Source organism: Mesocricetus auratus, unplaced genomic scaffold (genome assembly GCF_017639785.1).
Source record: "Mesocricetus auratus isolate SY011 unplaced genomic scaffold, BCM_Maur_2.0 Super-Scaffold_100691, whole genome shotgun sequence".
Taxonomy (NCBI): domain Eukaryota; kingdom Metazoa; phylum Chordata; class Mammalia; order Rodentia; family Cricetidae; genus Mesocricetus; species Mesocricetus auratus.
This window is the reverse complement of record NW_024429267.1, coordinates 5,488,395-5,512,728: the sequence shown is the minus strand read 5'-3', so window position 1 is coordinate 5,512,728 and position 24,334 is coordinate 5,488,395. Positions and strand designations below refer to the sequence as shown.

Here is a 24,334-nt window from a genome sequence, read left to right as displayed (position 1 = left end):
CATCAATACTTCCTATGTTAGGATCACCTCCTTGGGATCTACTTCCACAAGTACATGAGAGCATTAAAGGCAGGACTCACTGTGGAAGGCGCCTGATGCTTCTTCCCAATCATCAAAGCAGTCACTTGTCACCCCATTCTAGTAATCTCTTGAGAGAATGAAGTAGTGTTTTTATTTTTGCCAAAAATGCACAATCAGATCAAGTCATTTTCTGAGACTTAGATTGTTCCCATTTAGATGTTATGTTGTCTTGCTGTGGCTGAGTTCCCTGTCTCCAGGTCCAAGGGCCACTGCCACCAGTGTGTGGATGCAGGAAAGGGCTGTTGAGGGAGAGTCGCCTGGGGGGCTCTCTAAAGCTCAAGTGCTCTGGATTCCAGGCTGGACTTACCTGCACATAAAGATTGACCTCTGCACTCCTGCACAGGTAGGGGAAATTGCCTCCTGTCTTAAGATGAGCTCTCCGGGCATTAGGGTACAGTTTGTACATCTCTTCCTTGGCTTCTGTTGATAGTGCACTCTGGTCAAACACCTTTGAAAACACACCAGGCTGAAACCTCATGGTATTCTTAGTATAGGACAAATAATGTATTCTCCCACACCATCCCAGAGTGCCAGAGCAGCCAGGGCCCACCTGCTGGTGCTGTTTCTGGTCACATCCAACTCTAACCCAATGGGGGTATACAGCTGTGAGGGAGGGTGCTTGTGTGGTTTGTACAAGGCCCCATGCCCACACCAGAAGAAAACTCTGATTCCAACGTAAGACTGAAGCTATGGGTTTTGCTGCCAAATGTTTCTTGCATCTCTCACCTGCAGCTAACTAACAAAATATTAATATGCTAATTTCAAAACCGGAGAGATGGCTCAGTGGTTAAGAGCACTGGCTGCTCTTCCAGAGGACCCTGGTTAGGTTCTAAGCACCCACATAGCAGCTCACAACTGTGATTCTAGTTTCAGGGGAATACGACAACTCTCCTGCCCATGGCACTGCACGCACATAGTGTACTTACATGCATGCAGCAAAACACCCACACATAAAGTGAGATAATTGGGGGGGTTGAGACAGGGTTTTTCATGTGTACCTCTGGCTGTCCTGGAACTTGCTCTGTACACCAGGATGGCCTTGAACTCAGGTCCACCTGCCTCTGCCTCCTGAGTGCTGGAATTAAAAGCATGTACCACCACTACCTGGCTAAATTGCAGACTAAAGGCAGGAAGTTCAGACTTTCTGGGAGAAACAGCTCTGGCAGCTGAGTAAATGTGGTTTTGGATGTCTTTCAGATGCTCTCAATACAAGCATGTGTGTGCATGCATGTTTGTGTGTATGTGGAGGCCAGAGGTCAACCTCAGGGGCCATTCTCAAGAGCCTGTTTTTTAAGACAGGATCTCTTAATGGCCTGGAAGGCACTAAGCAGGCTAGACTGGAGGGTCAGCAAACAGAACCTATCTGTTTGCACCTCCTCAGTGCTGGTATTATAGGCATGTGCCACCATGCCTGGTTTTTTTTTTTTTTTAAAGTTCAGGCGCTGGGACTGAAGAGAGATGATTCCAGCCATTAAAGGCTAGGGTCACAACCAAAATGTCTGAATGTTAAACAAATCAGAACTCTTGTGCACTACTGGGGATAAATGTAAAATGATACAGACATTGGAAGACATTATGTCAGTTCCTCAAAAAGTTTAAAGTAGAATTACATGTGTGTCACTATGTGTGTGACTACCCAAGGAGGTCAGAAGAGGGCAAAGACAGTTGTGAGCAGCCATGTAGGTGCTGGAAACAGAACCTGTGTTCTCTGTGAGAGCAATGAGCTCTCTACAGACCCAAATCACAAGATTTAAAGGCAAGGACTCATCCTTTTATACCCATGTTAACACACACATATTTAATAATCAGACATCAAAAATCACCAGGATGTCCATGGAAAAATGTAAAGTTTATGTAACAGAGTATCATTCAGTCTTAAAGGAATGCTATTCAGATACTTTATGAGGGCCAGTAAATCTCTTTTCAATTTTTATTTAGATGTGTATAGGGTTTTTTTTTTGCCTGCATGTTTATCTGTTCACCACATGCATGCAGGCAAGAAGAGGGTCTAAGATCCTCTGAACTGTAGTTAAGAATGCAACCCAGGTCCTTCTCAAGAGGACCCACTGCTCTTAACCACTGAGCTATCTCTCTAAAAGTATACACGTTTGAATCTCTGTGTGGGTATATGCGCAAGAAATCAGTGTCTGCAGAAGCCAGAAGAGGGTTTCGGATCCCCAGGAGCTGTAGTTATAGGCAGCTGTGAACCGCCAGGTGTAGGTGCTGGGAACTGAACTCAGGTCTTCTGGAAGAGCAAGTGCTTAGCCACTGAGTCATGTTTCCAGTCCTGCTACAGTCAGCCTTAAAAGCACTGTACTAAGTGGAACAGTCTAGACCAGAACAAATGGTATACCTAGAGCCAGCAAATTCACAGAAACAAAGTTGATGGGTGATCACCAGCTGGGACATAGAACATGGGGAGCTACTGTCTATCAAAGAGTTCTGGGCCCAAACTCAGGCTCTCAGGCCTCGAAGTAGGCAGTTGTTAGTTGTTGGAGCCATTTTGCCAGGTCTGTCTTATAGAAATACTTTTGTGAGGCAAACCTCTTTGCCACCAGATGTGAAATGTTTAAAATGTAGTATCTGTTGATGAGAAAATAAAAAAACACAGCAACCCAAGGGCTTGAGGTGTATGGCAGAGTGCCTGCCTAGCACATAGGAAGTCATGGGTTCTGGTCCCACATCCTAAAAACACTCCCCCCAAAGGGTAATGACTACTAGGCTTATTGAAATTTGTCTTTATGTGTTTTACTTAGCCTTCATGAATATCTGCACCACATACATGCCCCATATCTGAGGAGGCCAGAAGAGGGCATCAGGTCCCCTGGAACTGGAGTTACAGATGTGGGTGCTGGAAACAAACCTGTGTCCTCTGCAAGAGCAGTCAGTAGTCTTAACTGCTGATCCATCATCTCTCCAGTCTCAGTCTATACGCTTTTTACTTTCAGAGGGGGGAGAGTTAAGACAGTCTCACTACTTATCCTTGGCTGGCCTACGGTTTGCTATATAAACCAGGCTGTCTCCAACCCGAGTGTTCACCAGCACACCCAGCACAATGGTGTCACTCTAATGAGGAAAAATCCAGGATGACCAGTAAGTAGATCACTTGGGAATCCAAGTATAGGAATCCAAACCAAGGTGTGTTTGCATAAAGAAGCATGGTTAATGTCGAAAAATAATTACATCTTGGCATATACATTTTAAATGGAAAGCACCTTCAAAAGGAACTTACATCCATGATGGTTACAGGGATGTCCCGAATTTTATGAGGTTCCACATATGAATTTTGACAATTGAGAGTTAGTCTTGAAGCCAGTTCACTTTGACCTAAACTCTCCAGCTGCAGGAAGAAATACAGGTAACAGTTGAAGTAATTTTGTTTTTATGCTTTTAGTGGGTCCACAGATGACACCTGTGCTTATGATGTTGGGAAAAGCCACCAATGAGAAAACACAATGTATCTGGAGTCTGATCTGGGACTTTAGGGCAGTGGCCTTTTTCTCTTGTGGCACCTAAGTCAGGCTCTATACCGGGAATGTGGTGTAGCTTCAACCTGTACCACCTGCTTAACCCAGGTACCTGTGGGCACCGCACACTAATCCCTACACCTCAAAAGTGGCAAATAAACATGCAAGGATCTCCTGCACCTTGGTTCTGAGACAGAAGAAAGTGCTCTTAATCATTGAGTCATCTCCCTAGCCCTGAAATTTTATTATTTGTTTGTTTTTTAGACAGGGTTTCTCCATGTAGTCCTGGCTATCCTGGAAATCTCTTTGTAGACCAGGGTGGCTTTGAACTCAGAGATCCAAGTGCTGAGATTGAAGGTGTGTGCCACTAGCGCCTAGCTCTTAAGTTTTATTTTAAGCTGATTAATAATGTAATAAACCATGCACTACATATGAATGGGCACCAATCCAATGTGTGTACACATTAGGTAATGTTGTACCAGGTTAAAATGATCTATTTCCTAAATGCTTACAGTAAACCTTTAAGAAATCTTCTAGTTCTTGCCAGGCAGTGGTGACGCACACCTTTAATCCCAGCACTCGGAAGGCAGAGGCAAGCGGATCTCTGTGAGTTCGAGGCCAGCCTGGTCTACAGAGCGAGTTCCAGGACAGCCTCCAAAGCCACAGAGAAACCCTGTATCAAAAAACCAAAAAAAAAAAAAAAAAAAAAAAAAAAGAAAAAGAAAAAAAAAGAAAAAAGAAGAAATCTTCTAGTTCTTAAAGACTTGATAGTATTTCACTATTACTCTACATTACAAAAAAAAAAAAAAAATAGGGTCTCACTCTGTAACCCTGGCTGTCCTGGAACTCACTCACTGCCCACCTCTGCCTCCAAGCTGCTGGACACACTGACGGAACTAAAGCCTTCTCCAGCAGTGGGGTCTGGAAACATTAACACATGGGGCTGCTTAACAAAGACCTCCTCGACATACCCAGAGACAGGTGGACCTATTTTCACCTGTGCACAAAAAGTCCCAGTACAAAGTGCTCAGCAGTATCTCCATCCTTACCCTGTCCACCATGAAGTCAATGGCATCTGCCATCATTGGGTCCACTGGGCCAGAGGAAAAGTTCCCAAGAACTATTTTCTTGAGCATAAATGCTGGCATCAGCCAAAAGCTGCAAAAGAAGACAGGCTGGTGACCAACACTGAAGTCTGCATATAAACAATGAATCATCTTCAGCACTGAGGCTCCACCATGGCCGGATTCCTGGAATCCAGAGGAAAGCACAACTCCCTTCAGAAAGCCCACAGCCAGCCCCAAGAGCGACACTTCAACTCAGGACTCAGCAATACTGCAAAATACCACAGTGCAAGCAAGCATCTGATGACAGCTTGTTCTCCTGTAACTAGCCTCATTTCTAGTGGCTATTTGGAAAATTCAGCATTTATTAGGGAAAATATTTCTGGCTAGGTGGTGGTGCACACCTTCAATCCCATCGCTTGGGAGGCAGAGGCAGGTGGGTCTCTGAATTTGAGGCCAGCCTGGTCTACAACACAGAGAAATCCTGTCTCAAAGGCCCCCCTCCAATATTACATTTATTGTTATGTGTGTACCCATAGTGCACATGAGGAAGCCAAAAGAGAACCGTGGGAGTCAGCTCTCTCCTCCCACCACGCAGGCTCCAGGACTGAACTCGGGCTTGTAAGGCTCAGTGGCAAAGACCTTCACCTGCTGAGCCATGTATGTGATCCAGAACTGTTGGGTACTCCATGGATTCAAATGCGGGGAGTCACCATGCGGGGCTAACACTAGTTCCTCTCATCTTGTGCTGAGGGTTACTTCCCAAAGGTTCAGCCCATCTCCCCCCTGCCAGTGTGAAAAGCTGAGCTTCCTCTTGGAAGGACCACTCGGCAATGTCCCAGTTAACCTTGTAAGCTTCTTCCCATCCCACCATTCTCTGAGCTCTTAAAGCTGAGGATGCCCTTTATGCTTTTGCCCAGACAGCATCTTGCTATGTAGCCAGCCTAGAAAACATGAGGACTTGTCATAGAACAGGGCTGGAGAGATGGCTCAAAGGGAGTACTTGTCCTGCAAGCATGAGGCCGAGAGTTCAGATCCCTAGCGCCTGAGCCAATGCTGAGAGTGCATGGGAGGTTGAGGCATGGGATTCCCGGAGCAAGTTGGCTAGTTATTCAGAAAGTTCTGGAGTTCCAGTGAGATTCCGCGTCTATGAGAGATGGGGAGTGATGGAGGAAAACATGCGATGTCAATTTCTGGTGCACACACACTCAGACTCACAGTTACCCCCCCCCAAATAAGAAAAATCTGTAGCAGATTGAGAGCGCTTTTGCTACAAACTTGTTCTGGGGAAGCTGATTTAACACTTAATGTTTCACAACACATAGCAGCTGCAAGAGGAGGGAAGCCTGACACAATATGCCTCCTTGTTGCAGCTGCGTTAGACTGGAGGAAAAGGTCTCTCCCCAAACGGAAAGAGGCAAAGGAAAGGCACCGCAGTGCCAGGAGGAGGAATGGTAGAGCAGAGTGCTCTACATGGAGGATAGTACAGAAAAGGAATAGACACTAACTTAGACGCAGAGACTCAAGGGGTTTAAGACACTATACACACTGTCCCATAATAGGAGCCCTGGATAAACCTGACAAGGTAATGAATCGATTTCCTGCTGAAAGCCAGTATATTTGTTTACAACCAAAATACTTGGTTGGCAAGAACAGCTAACACTTTACAGGCCACTCTCCTGATGCAAGCCTTGGGAAAGGCAGAGAACCCATTTTTGTAACCTTCAGAATGCCATCCTGGAACTCTCAGCCCAAAGCAGTTTCCTATAGATGCCGGAGTGCCCGATTCCCCTTCAGGGACAAGAGCACCTATGTGCCTCACATGCTCAAGTAACCTTTCTGCCAGGACAGTCCAGCATCAAGTCACCTGTGATGGGTACCACACCCTGGGAGGGGGCAGACAGGGCTCATGGCAAGATAAAGTTTAATTCCCCAATAAGAACTGCCTTAAAAGGGGCAAAGACCCTCATAAACAACACCCTTCGGAGAGAAGAAGGGATAAATCATAGTCTCTTGTATTTAGATTGATTCATTTATTTATTTTTGGTTTTTCGAGACAGGGTTTCTCTGTATTGTTTTGGAGGCTGTCCTGGAACTCTCTCTGTAGACCAGGCTGGCCTCTGTCTCCCGAGTGCTGGGACTAAAGGCGTGTGCCACCAACACCCAGCAACTGATTCATTTTATAAGTGGTTTATCTGCATGTATGTTTGTGCACCACATGCTTGCTTGATGCCCATTAATACTTATTAACCAGACATGCTGGTGTGTGCCTTTAATACCAGCACTTGGGAGGGAGAAGCTGGCAGATGCTGAGCTTAGTGAGATCTGTCTAAATAAAGGAAAAATTTTAATATTTATACAAATAAAATCCTGCACTCAAAACAAACAAACAAAAACAACAACAACAAAACCCTTCAACTGAGTACCAAGGTCTAAGGGAAATAGAACTGTCCTGAATCTGCACCCCTAGAGCCTTTACTGAGGACAACTACTACTCCATGGAAACCAGAACTATTTGCATTTAATCGGCAGGACCTGCTCAGTAGAGCCTTGTCAACATAGAAGCAGGTTACAAACTGCCTCGTGCTAAGCCACAGACATTACACAACTTACCCACTTATGCTCTTCTTTGTTCTAGAACAGGGTTCTCAGCCTTCCTAACACTGTGACCCTTTATTTCACTGCAACTTCATAACTCTAATTTTGCTGCTGTTAATGAATTTTAAATATCTGATGTTACCCCTGTGGGGTCATGACCTACAGGTTGAGAATCACTGCCCTAGAAGCAAGGAAACATTTACCAGTGTGTAAACAAGTCCAGACAGCACTTGACTGGATCTAGGGTAAATGGCTGTTTTTGTTTTCTTCCCTTGCAGAATTTGAAATGCCAATTATGGGTTTAATGTAAAACCACTGTATGAGCTTTTGTTTTTGTTGTTTGAGACAGGCTCTTGTGCATGTAGCTCCAATTAATCTCTTTAACAATTTCTCCTACAGTTTCTTAGTGTTGGGATATCAGGCACGTACCATCACATCTTGATTCTACCATGTCATTTTAAGTGACACTAGAATCTAGAAAGGACTAAGGGCGTAGCTCAGGGGCTGAGAGCTTGCCTGGCATGCACCAAACCCTTGGGACAACCTTTGTGCATGTTCCCTACCACATCCTTTTCTTACTAAAGATAAGGAATGGAAACTACCCAGCCATTTTACTGGCCAGTCTCAGTGTGAGATATGAGTTACCTCTGCAGTGAACTGTACCACTCTGTTCCCAAATGATGTCTCTGATGCCCCCACCGCAAGTGTAACTGCCTAGAGATTATTGAACTAGTATATCCAGCTGTCTGGGCCTCTCTGATCAGGCTTTGCCAACTGCTGGGCTGGGCATATGGTAAAAGCATTATGAGAAACCCAAAGATGAGAGCAATGGCTCAGGAGACAAAAAACATCCCATAGGGTGCTAGGCTTAGCTAAGGGAAAGCATGTTGCTAAAATCTTGCAGTTACTAGTGGCTGCTCACAGCATCCCTAGGTGACCATAACCTACTGTTATGGCCACCAGAAGGCATAATCTAGTAAGTGGAAAGCTGGTTCATAAAGCAGTGAAGGCTGCTGGAGCTGGTGACAGCTCCGTTCTAACTGGATCTCTGGTTCCTCAAATTGCTTCATCTCAGTATAAACCTTCACACGCCAACAAACAAAAGAACGCCCTAAAGAACAGGACTTTGCTTTGTGTCTGTGGTACATGCCAGAGGACACAGCTGTCTTCTTCTGTCACTCTTTGCCTTATTCCCTTGAGACAGGGTTTCACTGAAGTTGGAGCTCACTGATCTTAGGCTAGGCTGTCTGGCTAGCAATCCTGTCTCCACCCCTGCCCCGCCCAGCCCTGTGGTTACAGGCATGGGTGGACATGCCCTGCTTATACATGGGTGCTGGGGACCTTACCTCAGATGCTCGTTCATGGAGTGTGTGTGTGTACACATACATACACTTATTGACAAATAAAACACTGGCCAATAGAGGCAGGAAGATAGATGGAACTAGGAGACAAGGAGAATTCTGGGAAAGGTAGGCAGAGAGAGGTGCTGCAAAGAGACACCATGTAGAGGAGGAAGGAGTAATAGGTCCAGACCCTTCTCTGGGAAGATAAGACCACATGGAAATACCTAGATTAATAGAATTGGTTAATAATTAAGACAAAGCTAGCCAGTAAGAAGCCCTAGCAATTGACCAACAGTTTAATAATAATATAGCATCTCTGAGTGTTTATTTGGGGCTGAAGGCAGCCGAGGGACCTGGCAGGACAAGAAAAACTCTTAATACCCTACTGCACAACAGTCTCTCAATGGGGATGAAAATGTACATGGAACTCATTTTATACAGGGCTGTTTTACACACCACCCTAAGATTTCCTGGTATGTACCAGGTTTGGTAGTAATGCCTGTAATCCCTGCACTAGGGGAGCAGAGGCAGGAAGATTTTGAAACCAGTCTGAGCTACATGTGAGACTTTGTCTCAAAAAACACCAATACCAGGTTCCTAGCACTCAGGAGGCAGAGGCAAGCAGACCTCTGAGAGTTCAGGGCTACACAGTAACTCCCTCCCCATCTCAAAACAACCCAGAGAAACACCCCCTCCTCAAAGCAACCAAACTAGTATATGTTAAAAATCTGAAGGGAGGTACAATCAGACCTCTAGGTTCCAGCAAAGAGTGGTAAATTAGTATCCCTTCAATGCTCCAAGACCTCTGAGTTTTGCGGATACATTTTCTAGGTGGGTAAAGGCCTATTGGACTTGTATTGTCAAAGAACTTTTAAAGAAAATATCCTGGAATTTGGCTTCTTTAAAAACCAGTGCCACGGGCTGGAGAGATGGCTTGGAGGTTAAAAGCATCCATTGCTTGGTTCCCAGTATCCACGTTGGGTAACTTAAAGTACTGGTAACACCAGGGGATTTGATGCCCTCTTCTGAACTCCATGGGTATTCACACTCACATGTGGGCACGCAGTATTTTAAAAAATAAAATCTTAAAAGAGCAAAGGACCCAAACAGTGTCTAAAATACTATATATTATTTGGAAATTACCCTCTTCTAAGAAGCCCTAGGCAATGAAAAGACCAATAAGAAAACTTGCAAAATCTGTCAAGAAACCAATTTGAAATAAAGAGTATCTGGGGTGGCTCAGTGGGTAAAATTATTTGCTGTGCAACCTGAGTTCTGTTCCTAGAAGAGTCACACATGGTGGCAGCACCTGTTATCCCAGCACTCCTACTGTGAGATGGGAAGTGCCCAGAAGCTTGCTGGGCCAGCCTGCCTGGAGTATGTAGCTTGATAGAGAGACACCCTGCCTCAACAGGTAGGAGAGAACAGACTTCCGAAAGTTACCCTTTAACCTCCCAAAGCACTCTGTGGCATATGTGTACCTACACTCACACACCATACACAATAATGTAACGTTGTACTATACTGAAAGCCACTTGAAATCTCTCCCTCTGTATGCTGACTGAGTCAAGGACCAGGGGTGACTGGGTATGAAAAACATTGGGGCAATATTAACCTTTATCCAAGTTTGCCTCTAGTAGGTCTGCGTAAACCACGACCATACCCATTCATTTCTGCCTGGTGACCAGGTCTTACAAACCTTCCAGGAGCAGATCATGAGCATGCAGCAAAATAAACCAGCTCAATTCCAGAACTTCCAAGAACCCATCTGTCAAAGGGCCTAGATCTAGATTAGAGCGTGGATCCACCACTGTGGGGTAGTGTTGGCACTGGACTCTCATGTCCCACCAAAGACAGTCAGATTCCCGAATTGTCACTCAGTAGAGGCTGACATACACTGGTAGCACGTATCCTTTCCCTCTTTTTTTTTTTTTTTTTTTGTTCTTTTCGAGACAGGGTTTCTCTGTATTGTTTTGGAGGCTGTCCTGGAACTTGCTCTGTAGACCAGGCTGTCCTCAAACTCACAGAGATCTGCCTGCCTCCCAAGTGCTGGGATTAAAGGTGTGGGCCACCAATGCCTGGCTGATCCTTTCCCTCTTGATACTGGCATAAGAAGGTAATCCCCTTGCATTGTGATACAACCTCCTGCGTTTGGCTAGGAATACCAGGCTTAGGAAGAGCTTATCTCCACCAAAACGGCTGAGTCCTACAAGACTTCTGCTCAATTTTCCCCTTTAGCACGGGATTTACTAGATATATTTACTGAGTAAGACATATGAACAAATAGAGACAATCTCTCCTGAGGTCTTACCCAGAAACTATACAGGAAGGATATTAAGCCGTGGTACAGTGATTGGGAATGGTGCAAATTCATTCAGTCCTGAGCTTAGTCTAAAGAGGAACAGTGGGTGTGTCCCTAGAACAATGGAGGGAAGCCTGATTTCACCTTTAACCTGGCCTATAGTTAAAGCCTCAAGCCAAAATGACACTTAGTACATGGCCAAAAGTTGGTTTTGCTGGTATGGTTACAGCAAAAGTTCACCTGCACAGGGCAGGATTTCTACCACCAAGTTAAGCAATTTCATTTTGAAATCACCTCTTTTCTCATTAACCCCGCCCACAAGGCTGTGAATGCCGACACAGCAGGAAGAACAAGCAGTTCTGGTATCCTTGGCTGGAAAGGGCCTGGGCTTCCTTTGAGGACACAGCTCTTTCTCAGCATTTAAACCAGCCCTTCTGATCGACACTTTGCCAGGTTTCCACGATAAACGCTTAAAACCCGTTCTAACACACAACAAAATAAAATCTGTGCTAAGGTGCTCGTTCAGGACCCTAGCCTTCCAGTCATCTGGAGACTATCAAGTAAAATGCTAAAACCAGGCTGGGGAGATGACTCCGTGGAGTAAGCGTCTGCCATGAAAGCAGTGAGGATCTGAGTTCAGATTCCTGGGACCCACACAAAGCCAGAAGCACCAACCTGTCATCCTAGAGTCCCCAGAAGCTCATGGCATACGCAGCAATGACTGCTAGGACTCACACTCAAGGTGTCCTGGATTGCCACAGTGCACCATGGCTTGCACTCATACACACAAAATTAAAAGTAAAACGTTAAAATAAAAGCATTGTTGAGGAGAATCTGGTACCTTACTGGTAGCTCCTCAAGTAATCCTATGTAAATTTTTCTGAGGAATGGGACATGAAGTGTCACGCTCACACCACCATGAACTAACTAAGTGTTCTCGTCTTTCCACCGATGATCACCCCTCAGGGAAATAGCCCAGAAAGGAAGGAAAGCAAACTATGAAGATTTATAGCAGAGCATGGCAGAAGAATGGAAAAATCCACCTGAAACTGTCAGTTTAGAGAACCGCACTGTCTGTTCCTGTAGAAGCTCCAGAGAGACTGGCAGCAAGGACTACATGCTGAGCCCAAACCAGAGAGGGGAAAGCTGCGCGTGGCCGGCCGCTCACAGCAATCTCTTGTCCACCTTCCACTGCCACTGGACCAAAGCCCCTCCAAAGCCGACATTTGACGTGTGCTCTCACCTGTTTGCAGTCCACGTTTGGTTGAAGATAGATGTGTCACTGAAGGCATTGCAGAGGATGAGGGAGTGTACTCTTGGAGACTTGTGAGTGTATTCAGCAAATTTCTGAGCCAAAAAACCTCCCAAAGACGCCCCAAACAGATGGACCTAATTATAAACAAACATAAGGCAGATCCTAAAACACCGAGGTTGCTTCAGTTTTGTGAATCACAGAATATGCCATCACTACCTAGCAGGCTGAAATAGTCGTTAGAAATTTAACAGGCATTTTATTTGAATTTATGTACCCCATTAAGAAAACAATACACTGGAGCGTAAAAACATGGCCCAGCCAGTGTTTGAATCCCAACAGTCATGTGACAAGTCGGTATTCTGCAAATACCTGTAGCGCCAGACCCTGCCTCAGAGGAACAGGTGGAGAGCGACAGTGGCCACTCAACACCCTATCCTCTGCTGACCTCTGCGCGCGCATCTATGCACATGAATACAAGTAAGTCTTAAGCAAGCAAAGACTTCTAAACAACAACAAACTGGACATGGTTGTGGGGAGCGGGGGCGAGTGGATGTGTGTCACCGACACCAGCACAGACATGTCAATGGGAATGGCAACGACTTCCCTTGGACCAAATGTAAATGCTGATGAACAGCTGGCCTTCACCTAAAACCAGTGTGTGCAGACACCACCAACCACAGCTTTCTCCTGGAGGACTGCAACCTGAAGCTGCCCCCTCTCCCTCCTACTGAGATTAGCAAAACCTGCCTCCTTGTTCAGTCGTACACAATAAATTCGCTGAGTTTTTGCTGGTGCATCTCCATCAGAGCACATGGCCTACCCGATCCCCGCTTTTCTATACTTGTGTCTGTCCCGTCTTCTTTCCCTTGTCACCTGAGTCAGGTTTCTAGGATCCTAGAGAGCTTGAGGCCAGCCTGAGCTACATGAAACGTCTCAAATGAAACAAAACAATCATCTAATGCCCCGTCTTAGGGTTTCTATTGCTGCAACAGAACACCATGACCAAAAAGCAAGTTGGGGAGAGGAAAGGGTTTATTTGGCTTACACTTCCACAACATGCTTCATCACTGAAGGAAGTCAGGGCAGGAACTGAAACAGGGCAAGAACCTGGAGTCAGGAGCTGCTGCAGAGGCCATGGAGGGGCACCGCTTACTGGCTTGCTTCCCATGGCTTTCTCAGCCTGCTTTCTTATAGAAGGCAGGACCACCAGCCCAGGGGTGGACCCACCCACAATGGACCGGGCCTTCCCCCATCAATCACTAGCTGAGAAAATGACTTATAGATGAATCTCATGGAGGCATTTCCTCAGCTGAGGCTCCTTCCTCTCTGATGACTTTAGCCTGTGTCAGTTGGCACACAAAACCAGCCAGTACATGCTTTAAAACTAAAACCTTTTTGAGGACATAATTCTGATAAAATCTCAGATTTTATAGCATTTTGATCTTCAGATCAGGGACACTCAACAGATAAAGTGTTTGCAACTACTCCAAAATTTGAGACACCATCCCAAACATTTAAGATAGGGATACTCAACCTGTGTTTACCCATGATACAATGCGAAGAACCTCAGACACATGCTAAGCAGAAGAAGCCAACAAAGGGCCACATGTCATAAAATTACACTTAGGGAAATGTCCAAAGCAGATAAGGTCACAGAGGTTGCAGAGCTGGGAGAAAGATGGGGAGTGACTGACAATAACTTTCTACTTTCATTTTTAAAAATGTGCTTGTGTGTAGACGCAGGTGCACATGTGGCATGGCATGCTTGCGGAGGTCAGAGGATATGGGGGGCAGAGAGGTCCTGGTGCTCACAGATAGGCACTAGGGGGACCAGGAATGTTAAGCATAAAGGGTTGTCTCTTCAAAGGGAGAGATGTAGAACGTGCTTTCTCAGAAGGCTGGAGGTGGTTAACAGCCTGGTGACCTCCGTGCTATCTGTACAACAGAGCCCACACGAGATCCTCCCCAGACCCTTATGATGTCACATGCAGTCAATCTATAGACACGTCTTTATGAGCGATGTCACATGTGCTTTATGAAAGCTTCGATGTAGTCTCACTTAAGCTTTACTGTGCACACAGGACGGACTATCACCAGGAAACTTTTTCAAATGGTGCTGTGTTTAAATATGCCTAAAATAAACTGCACAGTGTCAGACTCCACACTGGCTACCGAGTTGTGCTGGCCCTATCTGCCTTCTTATCTCACTTGGACTGTTACTCTGCTGGCCGTGGTAGTCACAGAGACCCCCCCGGCTGGTGCCCAATGTACAGCTGACACCAGGGCAAGTGCAGTTCTCTTCATCTACCATGTGGTCCCTGGGATGGCTTGGTGGCGAGTGCCTTTACCATCTCATTGGCCCAATAAATTTCCTTTTGCAGGGTGTGTGTGTGTGTGTGTGTGTGTGAAAAAGGTTCCAAGGTTGACAGTAATTTTATTTTTTTAAAGATTCATTTATTTATTATGTATACAGTGTTCTGCCTGCACGCCAGAAGAGGCCACCAGATTTCATAGATGGTTGCGAGCCACCATGTGATTGCTGGGAATTGAATTCAGGACCACTGGAAGAGTAGTCAGTGCTCTTAACCTGAGTCATCTCTCCAGCCCATTATTTTGGAATTTTAAATATGTAACTGTCTACTTTAAAAATGGTTCACTGTGTGATATGTGAATTATACTATAATAAGGCTATTATTAAAAAATAAAAGACAACCTTAGCCTTTATAAAATGCACAGTACAATCACATGTCATTAGTTTGGGGTACTCACTTTATCCAACTGTAAGTGGTCTAAAAGTTTTCTGAATCCATCACAGAATTCAAGATGGTCCCAATAAACTGGATACTGCAACTGAAATAGATATTTTTTCAATTTTTTGTTTTTTGATCTCATTTTATATTCCAGCCACAGTTCTCCCTCCTACCCCCCCTTCGCCCTCCTCACCTCTCCCTTAGCCCACCCCCAGTCCACTCCTCCTCATGGGTAAGGGCTCCCATGAGGAGTCTACATAGTCTGGCACAATAGGCTGGGGCAGGGGAAACATAAAATTTATGCTAAAAACTTAAAATGCAATTCCTTATTTGAATAGTTCAGGAATCACATAGCAACATTCCCTATTGCCCAAGCTTTGCTTCTTTTTCAAAGTGTGTGAAAATACCATCATTTAAAGTTTTATCTAAAGATTTCTCTTTATGTGTTTATGTTTGAAAGTCACATGCATGTGGGTGTCAATGGAGACCAGAAGAGGCGTCAGATCTCCTGGAGCTGCTGTTATGGATGGTTATGAGCCGCCATGTTGGTTCTAAGAACTGAGCCCGAGTCCTCTGGAAGAGCAGCCAGTGCTCTTAACCACTGCACCAGGACATCTCTTCAGCTCACACACAATTTCAATGCACATTGATTTCCTTGTCAGAGGGTCAAGAGCAACCACTGCAGAATTCCTCCAGGGTAAAGAAACCCAAGTTCATTGAATTGAGAACATGAGGGTCAAAGAGCCAGGAGAACTGGAAATGAAGTCGTTTCTCAAGAACCTCCCCTGCACCCCTCACCCCATTGCATTTTTTTAAGGAACTGTTTTTTTTTTAAACAATTAGTTTTTCTGATTTCCTGTATTTTCACTATGACAAAAATAAAAAAGTATGACAGTTGACCCTAAAGAGCCTGAAAGCCTGTCTGCTAGTATTGGTGATGATGAGGACAAAAGTATAAGCAACCAACTCATTTCTGGGACTGAGACTTGTCTGTGCGCACCCTTTATCACTAAGTCTGTCTCTAACCTCCTCATCTAAAAAATACGCAACATCCACCAACAGTCTTGTTTTGTTGCTTTAAGCCTTCAGATTTATCTTGTCGTTAAAATAAAATCAATGGGATATATACTGCCATGTAAATTATAGGGTAATTTTGGAATTGGTATATTTTATTAAAATCTCTTTATGGATAAGGCTTCTAGACTATGAAGTAGATGATACCCTAGGAGAAAAGGGGATGTATTTATAAAGGCTTTGATTTGAAAGTCTTACACTAAGCTGAGGGTGTGACTCAGTGGTACACCATGTGCCATCACACACAGGCTGAGTTTAATCCCCAAGACCAAATAAGTGAAACCAAAACCCAATTCCATATATAGGTAATAAAGCTATACACAATTTAATAACCCCTCACACACACAATTAAGTCTGGGTAAAGCTGAGTTAATTTAAAAGACTATTAAAGTCAGTAGACTATGTTAACATCCTACAGGGCTGGAGAGATGGCTCAGTGATTAAGAGTACTTGCTGTTCTTTCAAAGGATCAAGTTTTGCTTCCAACATTCACATTGGGCAGTTCACAACTGATGATAAGTCCAGTTACAGGTACCCAACTTCTCTGGCATGTACATGTGCACATACACAGATGCATAGACAGAGACAGTCAGTCAGTCAGTCAGACAGACAGACAGACACACACACACAAACACAGTCTCTCTCTCACTCAAAATGAAATAAATCTTAAAAAGATATTGTATGTTAGCAGCAAACTTACATTAACATTTCAGAAGACAGACATTACAAACACAGGCTTGCATATAGGACTATTCAGCAAAGTATGGTGAATGGACAGAATCTACAACACGTGAATACTAAACACCACTCCATGGCTGTCAATAAGAATCCTGTTTAAAATCAAAAGTGGGCTAGGGACATGGCACAGTGGATGAAGTGTGTGGCCCAGGCATGAAGACTGGAGTTTGGATTCTCAGCATCCATGTGAAAGCTGGTGTGGTGGTGAGTGTCTCTAACACCAGTGCTGGCTTTAGAGGCAGATCCCCAAAATTTGCTGGGCAGCTAGTGTAGCTGAATCATGAGTTCTAGGTGCAGGGACAGACTATTTAAAAATAAAAGGTAGAGAGGCTGGTAAGAAGCCTTCACATCCCACCATGATGATCTGCACCCTTGACTGTGAGCAAAAACAAAGCCTTCTGTGCCAGCAACATGCGAAGTCACTAATAGCCCACCGCCGCCCCAGAGCTGACCACTTTCCCTTTCCTTCAGACAGTGACCCACTGGGTTACAACAGCAGCATCCACAGGGAGCTGGAGAACACAACCCCGCAGGGCCCAGAAGCCACTGCAGCTATACAAAGCTGAAGACAGGCTCTTCCTCACCAACTGTGCTAAGCACAAGTAAAGAACCATCCCCAGCCGGGCGGTGGTGGTGCACGCCTTTAATCCCAGCACTCGGGAGGCAGAGGCAGGCGGATCTCTGTGAGTTCGAGACCAGCCTGGTCTACCCAGCGAGTTCTAGGACAGTCTCCAAAACAACAGAGAAACCCTGTCTCGGGAAAAAAAAAAAAAGATCGTCCCCATAAACACTCTTATTCTAGAGAAAAAACTCAGAAGGATCAGTGGGAAACTAGATCAAGTCCTAACTCTGTTAAGAATTAATATTGGGGGATGGAGCAGGTGGGAGGGGGTTTGGAGAAATGGCTCAGAGGTTAAGAACACTGGTTGCTCTTTCAGAGATCCTCTGTTCAATTCCCAGCAACCACATGGCAGCTCACAACCATCTATAATGAGATCTGGTGCCTTCTTCTGGTGGTGCAGGCATGCATGCAGGCAGAACTGTATACATAATAAATAAAATAATACTCGGAAACAAAAAGCCTTTTCGGCGACACCTTGAGGATACTTTAAAGGAGGAAGCAAGTGCAGGGTGCACAGTTTAGTGGTATGGAGCTCTCAGTCACAGGCTTGATGCGTCACAAGAAAAATAAAACAGGAAATTATAATCTTAATTTAGATAAAAAGTTCCCATTACTACAGTTAGTGAGACGCGGAAGGGCAAAGGCCCAGGAATCTGAGTTTCAATGCTGAAGCAGTCATACTTACAGCTATAACCCGGTAACCCCATCCAGTCAGAGCCAAGATCTGCTGGAAAAACACATCTGCAGTTCCGCTGACAGGAGGGAGAAAGATGAGAGGGCACCTGATGCTTCTGGGGCCAGCGTCATAGAGTGACCAGATCTTACTGTCATCGTCATCTACGATTATCTGGAGGGAAAGTGAAAGGGGGGAAGAAAGGAAAACTCATGAACTGGGTTTTGAAGGTGCTGGTTTGTAACAGTCACTGGCAATTATTCCAGGGTAATGTAAGAGCCACAGTTCCCAAGAGCCACCTGCCTATTCTGTAAGAGAAGTCTGTTTTGTTCACCATTAAACCGTAAACTCTCCATGGCATTCTGTACTCTGTGTGTGTGTGTGTGTGTGTGTGTGTGTGTGTGTGTGTGTGTGTGTGTGGGCGTGCGCGCACTTGCACGTGCATATGAGAGAAGCTTGCAGTCATTCTTGAGTGCTGGCCCAGAGGACTGGCTAGGGTCAGCAGGGTCAGAGACTGAGCAGGGCAGGAGGGCAGGCCAGGAGGAACTGAGATCCAGGCTCTGGGCAGAGGCTAGGCAGACCCCAGAAGGAATATGATCAGCAGATGAAGGACTGGGTAGGTGTGTGTGTGTGTGTCACTGTTTAGGAAATGGTTCAAACCACTCAGAGGACGTTGGGAAGTGGGAGAAAGACATTTTTTTTAGGAATGGGGGAGGAGAAGGTCATCAGAGGTCTTTGTGATTTAGTGTTCTCAACCTGACAGGGAAGAAAAAACATGAAACAAGCCAAGTCAAGAACTTTGCCCAAAGCTTGGCATAGCAGGGAGGTATTCAATGCCAGATAGCTATTATTATACTTCATTGCACCAACACTCATTATTAAAATCAATATTCATCCTTTTTTTAAAAAAAGTCTCTTAGCTAACAGGGCTATAGACTTCACAATGTCCCTCTGTGGGCAGCAGTTGACTAACCAGGGTCACTGGTGTCACCAAGAGCTGACAAATGGGACAAGGCAAAGTTCAGGGACTCTAAATAATTTCCGTCTGGCCTTCCCCAGATGGTGACAACATATCTCATATTTTTGACCTTTGTGTTTTGCCATTGATTCCTAGGTATCTTTTCTCTGTGATTGTGGTTTAAAAAAAGCACACAACAAAACCAATGACCTTTTCAGCCACACAACAAATCCCAGTCTTGTAAAATCACGTAAGACAAGCACAGACCTCAGTCTTCTAGGGATTTGCCTCAATAATCTATCTTGGAAGCACAGTAACACAAACATCAGGCTCTGAAACAGTAGCTCATACACACATCTCCTGAAACAGCATGTTTGATGAAGTGACAGAGGCATTCTGAACATAAGCCATAAACATCAACCACCTCTGGGTTCTCTGAGGGGCAGTTTTGTCAGAACTTCTTCAGAACACACAGTATCTGCCCAACAACATGTTTTGTTTTTCAAGACAGGATTTCTCTGTGTAGCCTGACTGTCCAGGAACTCTCTCTGTAGACCAGGCTGGCCTCAAACTCGGAGATCTGCCTGCCTCTGCCTCCTGAGTGCTGGGATTAAAATGTGAGCTACCACCATCCGGCTCTGCTTCATAACTTAAAACCAAAGCACCATGAAATTTCAAGCAAATTTATCATGACGGACAATTGGGGAAGGTGTGGCCTTGGAAGAGGCACTGTGTCACTGGGGGTGGGCTTTGAGGTTTCAAAAGATTCTCACTGTGTCTTTCTTTGCCTCACGCCTGTTGATCAGGATGTAAGCACTCAGTTACTGCTCCAACATCGTGCCTGCCTGCCGCCGATCCCTGCCATGACAGTCAGAGATTTATCCTTCTAAAACTGAAAGCCCCAAGTAAATGCTTTCTTTCTAAGTTACCTTGGTCACGGTACTTTGTCACCGTAACAGGAAAGCATGAAAGCATCACTGCACAGAGTTCTATGAGGCTTACACTTCAGGAACGGAAACAGAAATGACTGTACTTACTATACTGATACTGCTGTGGGGACTTCACTACATTATCCAAGGTTGAGTATGTAAAAGGAGTTGCAAACCTCAAAATCATTACACTTGACTCTGCTCCAGTCAGTCTCCAAAGCTGACTGCATGTGACAGTGAACCAGTGAACTTTATCCTCTGTGACATCAGTCACCGTGTTTGGCAATAATCTTCACTCTCACACAGAACTGAGGCACAGTTGCTAAACCGCACATCAGCTTTTGTGACTATGAACTGCAGTAAAAGCATACTTGCCTTTTTAAGGGGAACTGTACTTCTAAACCAATTGTAATCTGGAGAGACCTTGATCTCTCCCATGATGAGCAGAAATGGAGGTGAACCCTGAAATAAAAGCAGATGACAAGTTCACAGCGAGAATTCTCATTACATCTCAACTCAACGCAGAGGTGGGTCCAGCAGCACCAACAACACTGCAACCAGAGAAACAGGTTGTTTACCTCATAAGTATAGAAGTAAACTGAGAGGATGCCAGGGTAAATCCCTTTAGTACCTCCAAAAGAGGACTCTGCTTTTTCAGAATTAAGGAACCGGATTGGATACAGAATACTCTTTTGTAACTCCGTCCTGCCTGTCCTACTTAGGAGACTGCAAACTGCAGCCTGGCTACTGTCTGCTAACAGCATCTTAAGAATCCATTTTAATAAACTTCCTATTTGTTTATAGGACAGATATAAAGGTGTTAGTAAGCCTGTTTCCTGATGATGCATAATATACCACAGGAATCTAACTTTAATTCACATGTAGTTAATATCTAATGGGAGGAGGGGGACAAATAAATCATTCTCACTGATATTAAAAGGTACACAGCTAAGACATAACTAGGTGTGATAGAACATTTGGTTGGCATGCACAAAGCCCTGGTTTCAACCCCCAAGTGCTGAGACGTTACAAAAAGTCTCTCTGAAATACCTGATACAGATGTAACTATTCTGTAGCTTCAACAAAATGTTTGTCTCTCGGGGGGAAAAGGTGTGTCTTCTAGTTTTGATAGCTCCGAGACCTCTGCGTTTGTTTCCTCTCTGTGGGCTTCATCTTTGCCTCCCCAGAGCCTAGAATGGTTTGGCATTCAGCCCACCTGACCTGCTGACTACAGGATGACTGAGCTCTAAAGAGAGCGAACCAGGCCCTCTGAGAACCCCTCCTAATCCTGTTACCCCCCGGCTGTGAACTACATATCCTTTGCCCGACTGTTCCATGCCATAACAGGAACCTAAAGGAAGGTTCCTTCTTGCAGATTCTTATGGCCAAGAGCACTTGTGCCCACCTGGAAAGGCTCAAATACTGGCCTTGTGTGGCATCCCCCTGCTTTAGGGCAGAACTAGAGTCCCTAGCAGTGAAGAGGTGACAGTCCAGGACTTAAGTTTAGGCTGACTTTGGAAAAGCTCTCTGGACTGGCAAGGGGCAGAGAATTCTAAAACTCAATGGAACCTTCCTCATTCTCTGGCCCTTCTTCAGAGACACAACACAGACTGCTTTGGGAATCACTAAACGGAACTTCCAGGAGACAGAAAATGTAGACAGTCCGATATTAAACTCTAATTACAATGCTGGTAGATAGGACAACGGTCTCTTATCTCAAAGCAAAGGAAATATTTTAAGAGAGGGTTGTTAAAATTGTAATTTTTCAGGGGGAAGGGTTTCACTGTGTAGTCCCACCTGTCCTGGAACTCACTCTGTAGACCAGGCTGGCCTCTAACTCACAGAGAGCTGCCTGCCTCCACCCCCAGCCTAGGCTAAAACTGTAAATTGTTTTAAAACACAAAGTAAATCAACACCAATCTTACACTGAAACCAGTGTGCACAGATTTGGTTATTAACACTAAAACAAAGAACGCAATCCTTTACAAAATCCATTCATCTTAATAGTAACATGTTTAAAAATATCTAAGCCGATATAAGCCATTTAAACTGCTTTTATACCATAACTTTAATGACTTTTGGAAATTCTTATTTGATAGTTTCATGCATGTATGTAATAAATTTAGTCAATTTACCTCTTCTGCCTCCCTTAAGCTACTACTTTTTAAATGAAAGCCAACTGGTAGCACATACAGTTAATTCTGGAATATTTTATACTCAGACACCAACTAGAGACATTTTCTAGAAACAATTTCTGTAGGAGGGAATATAAAAAATATGTGAAACTGCCAGATGATGGAGCACATATTTAATCCAAGCACTCAGGAGGAAGACAGAACTCTGTGAGTTCAAGGCCATCCTGGTGTACATAGTGAGTTCCAAGCCAGCCAGGGCTACACAGTGATAGATTCGACCTTGTCTCAAAACAGACGCAGAAAACAAAAAGTTCAACCAACTTGTTAAAGTTTACTTCTAGAATCAACTCACTTACAATAGAAATTATTCACAGTTTTAGAGTCAGGTGCAATTCACAAACCAAACCACGGCACAAACACATAGGCAGGCATACAAGGGGCACCGAGTTGCCCACTTCTCTCCTACAGCAATGGGTAAAGGCAGTGCTTACCAAAAGCCTTCGGTATAATTCACAACCACCTCAGTATTGAGACGTGTTATAACTAATCCTGATGGGTAAGAGGCTTTGCCCAGCTGTGAGTACACTTTTGTAAAGACAAGTGATCCTAACACTTGTGCTAGTTTGGCAGTAATGAAAGGCGAGGCAGACACCAAATGTCGCATGTGACCAGCTGACGGCTGTGAAGAAGAAAAAACTGCAAAGGGACAGCAGCTGTAGCAGGATGAAAAGGAAAGCTTGTTCTAGCTCTCATCCCTCCACTTAGGTCAGATGCTTTCCCAAGTCACAAGAGAAACATTCTGTCTGTGGCCCGGAATGCTAACTGAGATTGTGACCAAACTGGTCAGGATGAAAAAAGAATGTGGGCGGTGAGCTCAGGGCAGACTACTCGATTTCTCGTGATTTGGTCCTTTACAAAAACAAAGGCACTTGTTCAGGCTGGTGAGGAAAGGGCCAGAGATAAGCTTTAATCATGATAAAGGAAACTCCTCCTCCAGGATGCTGAGGACACCTGGTCCTTTCCGGACCTTGTGATGCGGGGCGGTAAATCTGCTGGTTGTGAGCATGCACCTGTCCTTCGGGGTCTCAGCAGAACGTGCACTTTACAGTTGAGGAAATCACCTTTACAACTGTTAACTCACATATGGCTGGTCCTTTATCTCAAGCTATAGTGGACGTACATAGGGATAAGCTGTGATTATTACAACCAATAAACAAGTATTAGACCTTGAAAGCCTCTAGGTGACACAGCTTATGATTATCAGTACCAGGAACTGAACCTATGGTCTCAGGAATGCTAAGCGTAAACTTCTGCCACTAAACTACACCCAAAGAACCACAGCTGGCTATTTACTGTAGATCTTCACCCCTCACCACACCCATATGTATTAAATAGCTATCTTGGGGGGGCGATTTCTTCAGGGAAGATTCACCCCTCTTTCTCCAGGAACCTATCCAAGTGCCATGACAGGAGAAGCTGCCTGCCCAACATCTTCTGACACCTCTTCTCAAGATCCTGTTGTAAATGACTTTTGAAAATTCAGACAGCTATTAGAGGACTTCCCAATCCTTAGAATCCTTGACCAAGAGGAGCTGGACAATAGCAGACAGAGACAAAGCAACTGCATTAGCACCTAACTTCTAACTCCCTGGGAAAGAATAATGAGACACTCTAGCCCCGCGATGTTTCTCATGACTCTTTTAACAAGTCTCACCCGGTCTAAGGCAGGATCTCCAGAACACCTGGTCTCTACTCGCAGTCCTTAAAACTTTACTGAAACCAGATGTTCCTGAGCTTCTCCCGCACAGCCCCGAGTTGGTGGTACAAGAAAAAGAAGATGTCCGATTAAGGCTTTTGTGCACCAACCCCCATTGAGGCCTCCCTGAGTCCCACTAGTTATAGCCTAGCCACACAACAGTGGGCTCACAGGCTCACCGACCATCCGCAATGAACCGAGGCTGGGCCTTAGACACAGACACATACACACGGATATGGATCACGTGCATGGTCACAAGGGCCGGCCCACCCGTGGACTACACTCACAAGTCACGCATGCTCGATACACACCCACCTACAACCCTACACGTACCACACACCCACACTCTGGCATTCCAAGGCCTGCCCCTCACCTGCCGTGGCCACCCCCGTGTCCCTTTCTCTCCAGCCCAAACGGCTCTCCGGCCCGGTTCGGGCGCTGCGGAGGCAGGCGGCAGGGCGCGGGTGGGCTGGGCGGCTGCAGAGCAGAAGTTCCGCGGGCGCAGCAGGCAGAGGGGGCGCGCGGCTGAGCAGCCAGAGGCCGCCGCCTCCCAGGTCTGAATCCCGTAGCTCCCTGGGCGCGCCTCCTG

At 45.2% G+C, this 24,334-nt stretch overlaps 1 protein-coding gene and 1 long non-coding RNA gene across 2 annotated transcripts in view; one reads left to right on the top strand and one right to left on the bottom strand.

The window, feature by feature from the left end:
• The window catches only part of LOC121137451, a 24,269-nt gene extending 11,335 nt beyond the window's left edge, over positions 1 to 12,934 (top strand). Inside the window, exon 2 of the long non-coding RNA XR_005874682.1 lies at positions 11,822 to 12,934. This is a non-coding gene — a long non-coding RNA (uncharacterized LOC121137451). The remainder of the gene's footprint in view (positions 1 to 11,821) is intronic.
• Positions 1 to 24,334, bottom strand: part of Spg21 (SPG21 abhydrolase domain containing, maspardin) — a 26,393-nt gene extending 2,059 nt beyond the window's left edge. The window contains exons 1-8 of the mRNA XM_005075533.4: positions 24,119 to 24,334; positions 20,230 to 20,316; positions 17,980 to 18,141; positions 14,880 to 14,960; positions 12,099 to 12,244; positions 4,598 to 4,706; positions 3,314 to 3,421; positions 389 to 529 (exon numbers count right to left, since the gene is read on the bottom strand). Coding sequence (XP_005075590.1) covers positions 389 to 529; positions 3,314 to 3,421; positions 4,598 to 4,706; positions 12,099 to 12,244; positions 14,880 to 14,960; positions 17,980 to 18,141; positions 20,230 to 20,292 — 810 coding nt within the window. The 5' untranslated portion in view covers positions 20,293 to 20,316; positions 24,119 to 24,334. The remainder of the gene's footprint in view (positions 1 to 388; positions 530 to 3,313; positions 3,422 to 4,597; positions 4,707 to 12,098; positions 12,245 to 14,879; positions 14,961 to 17,979; positions 18,142 to 20,229; positions 20,317 to 24,118) is intronic.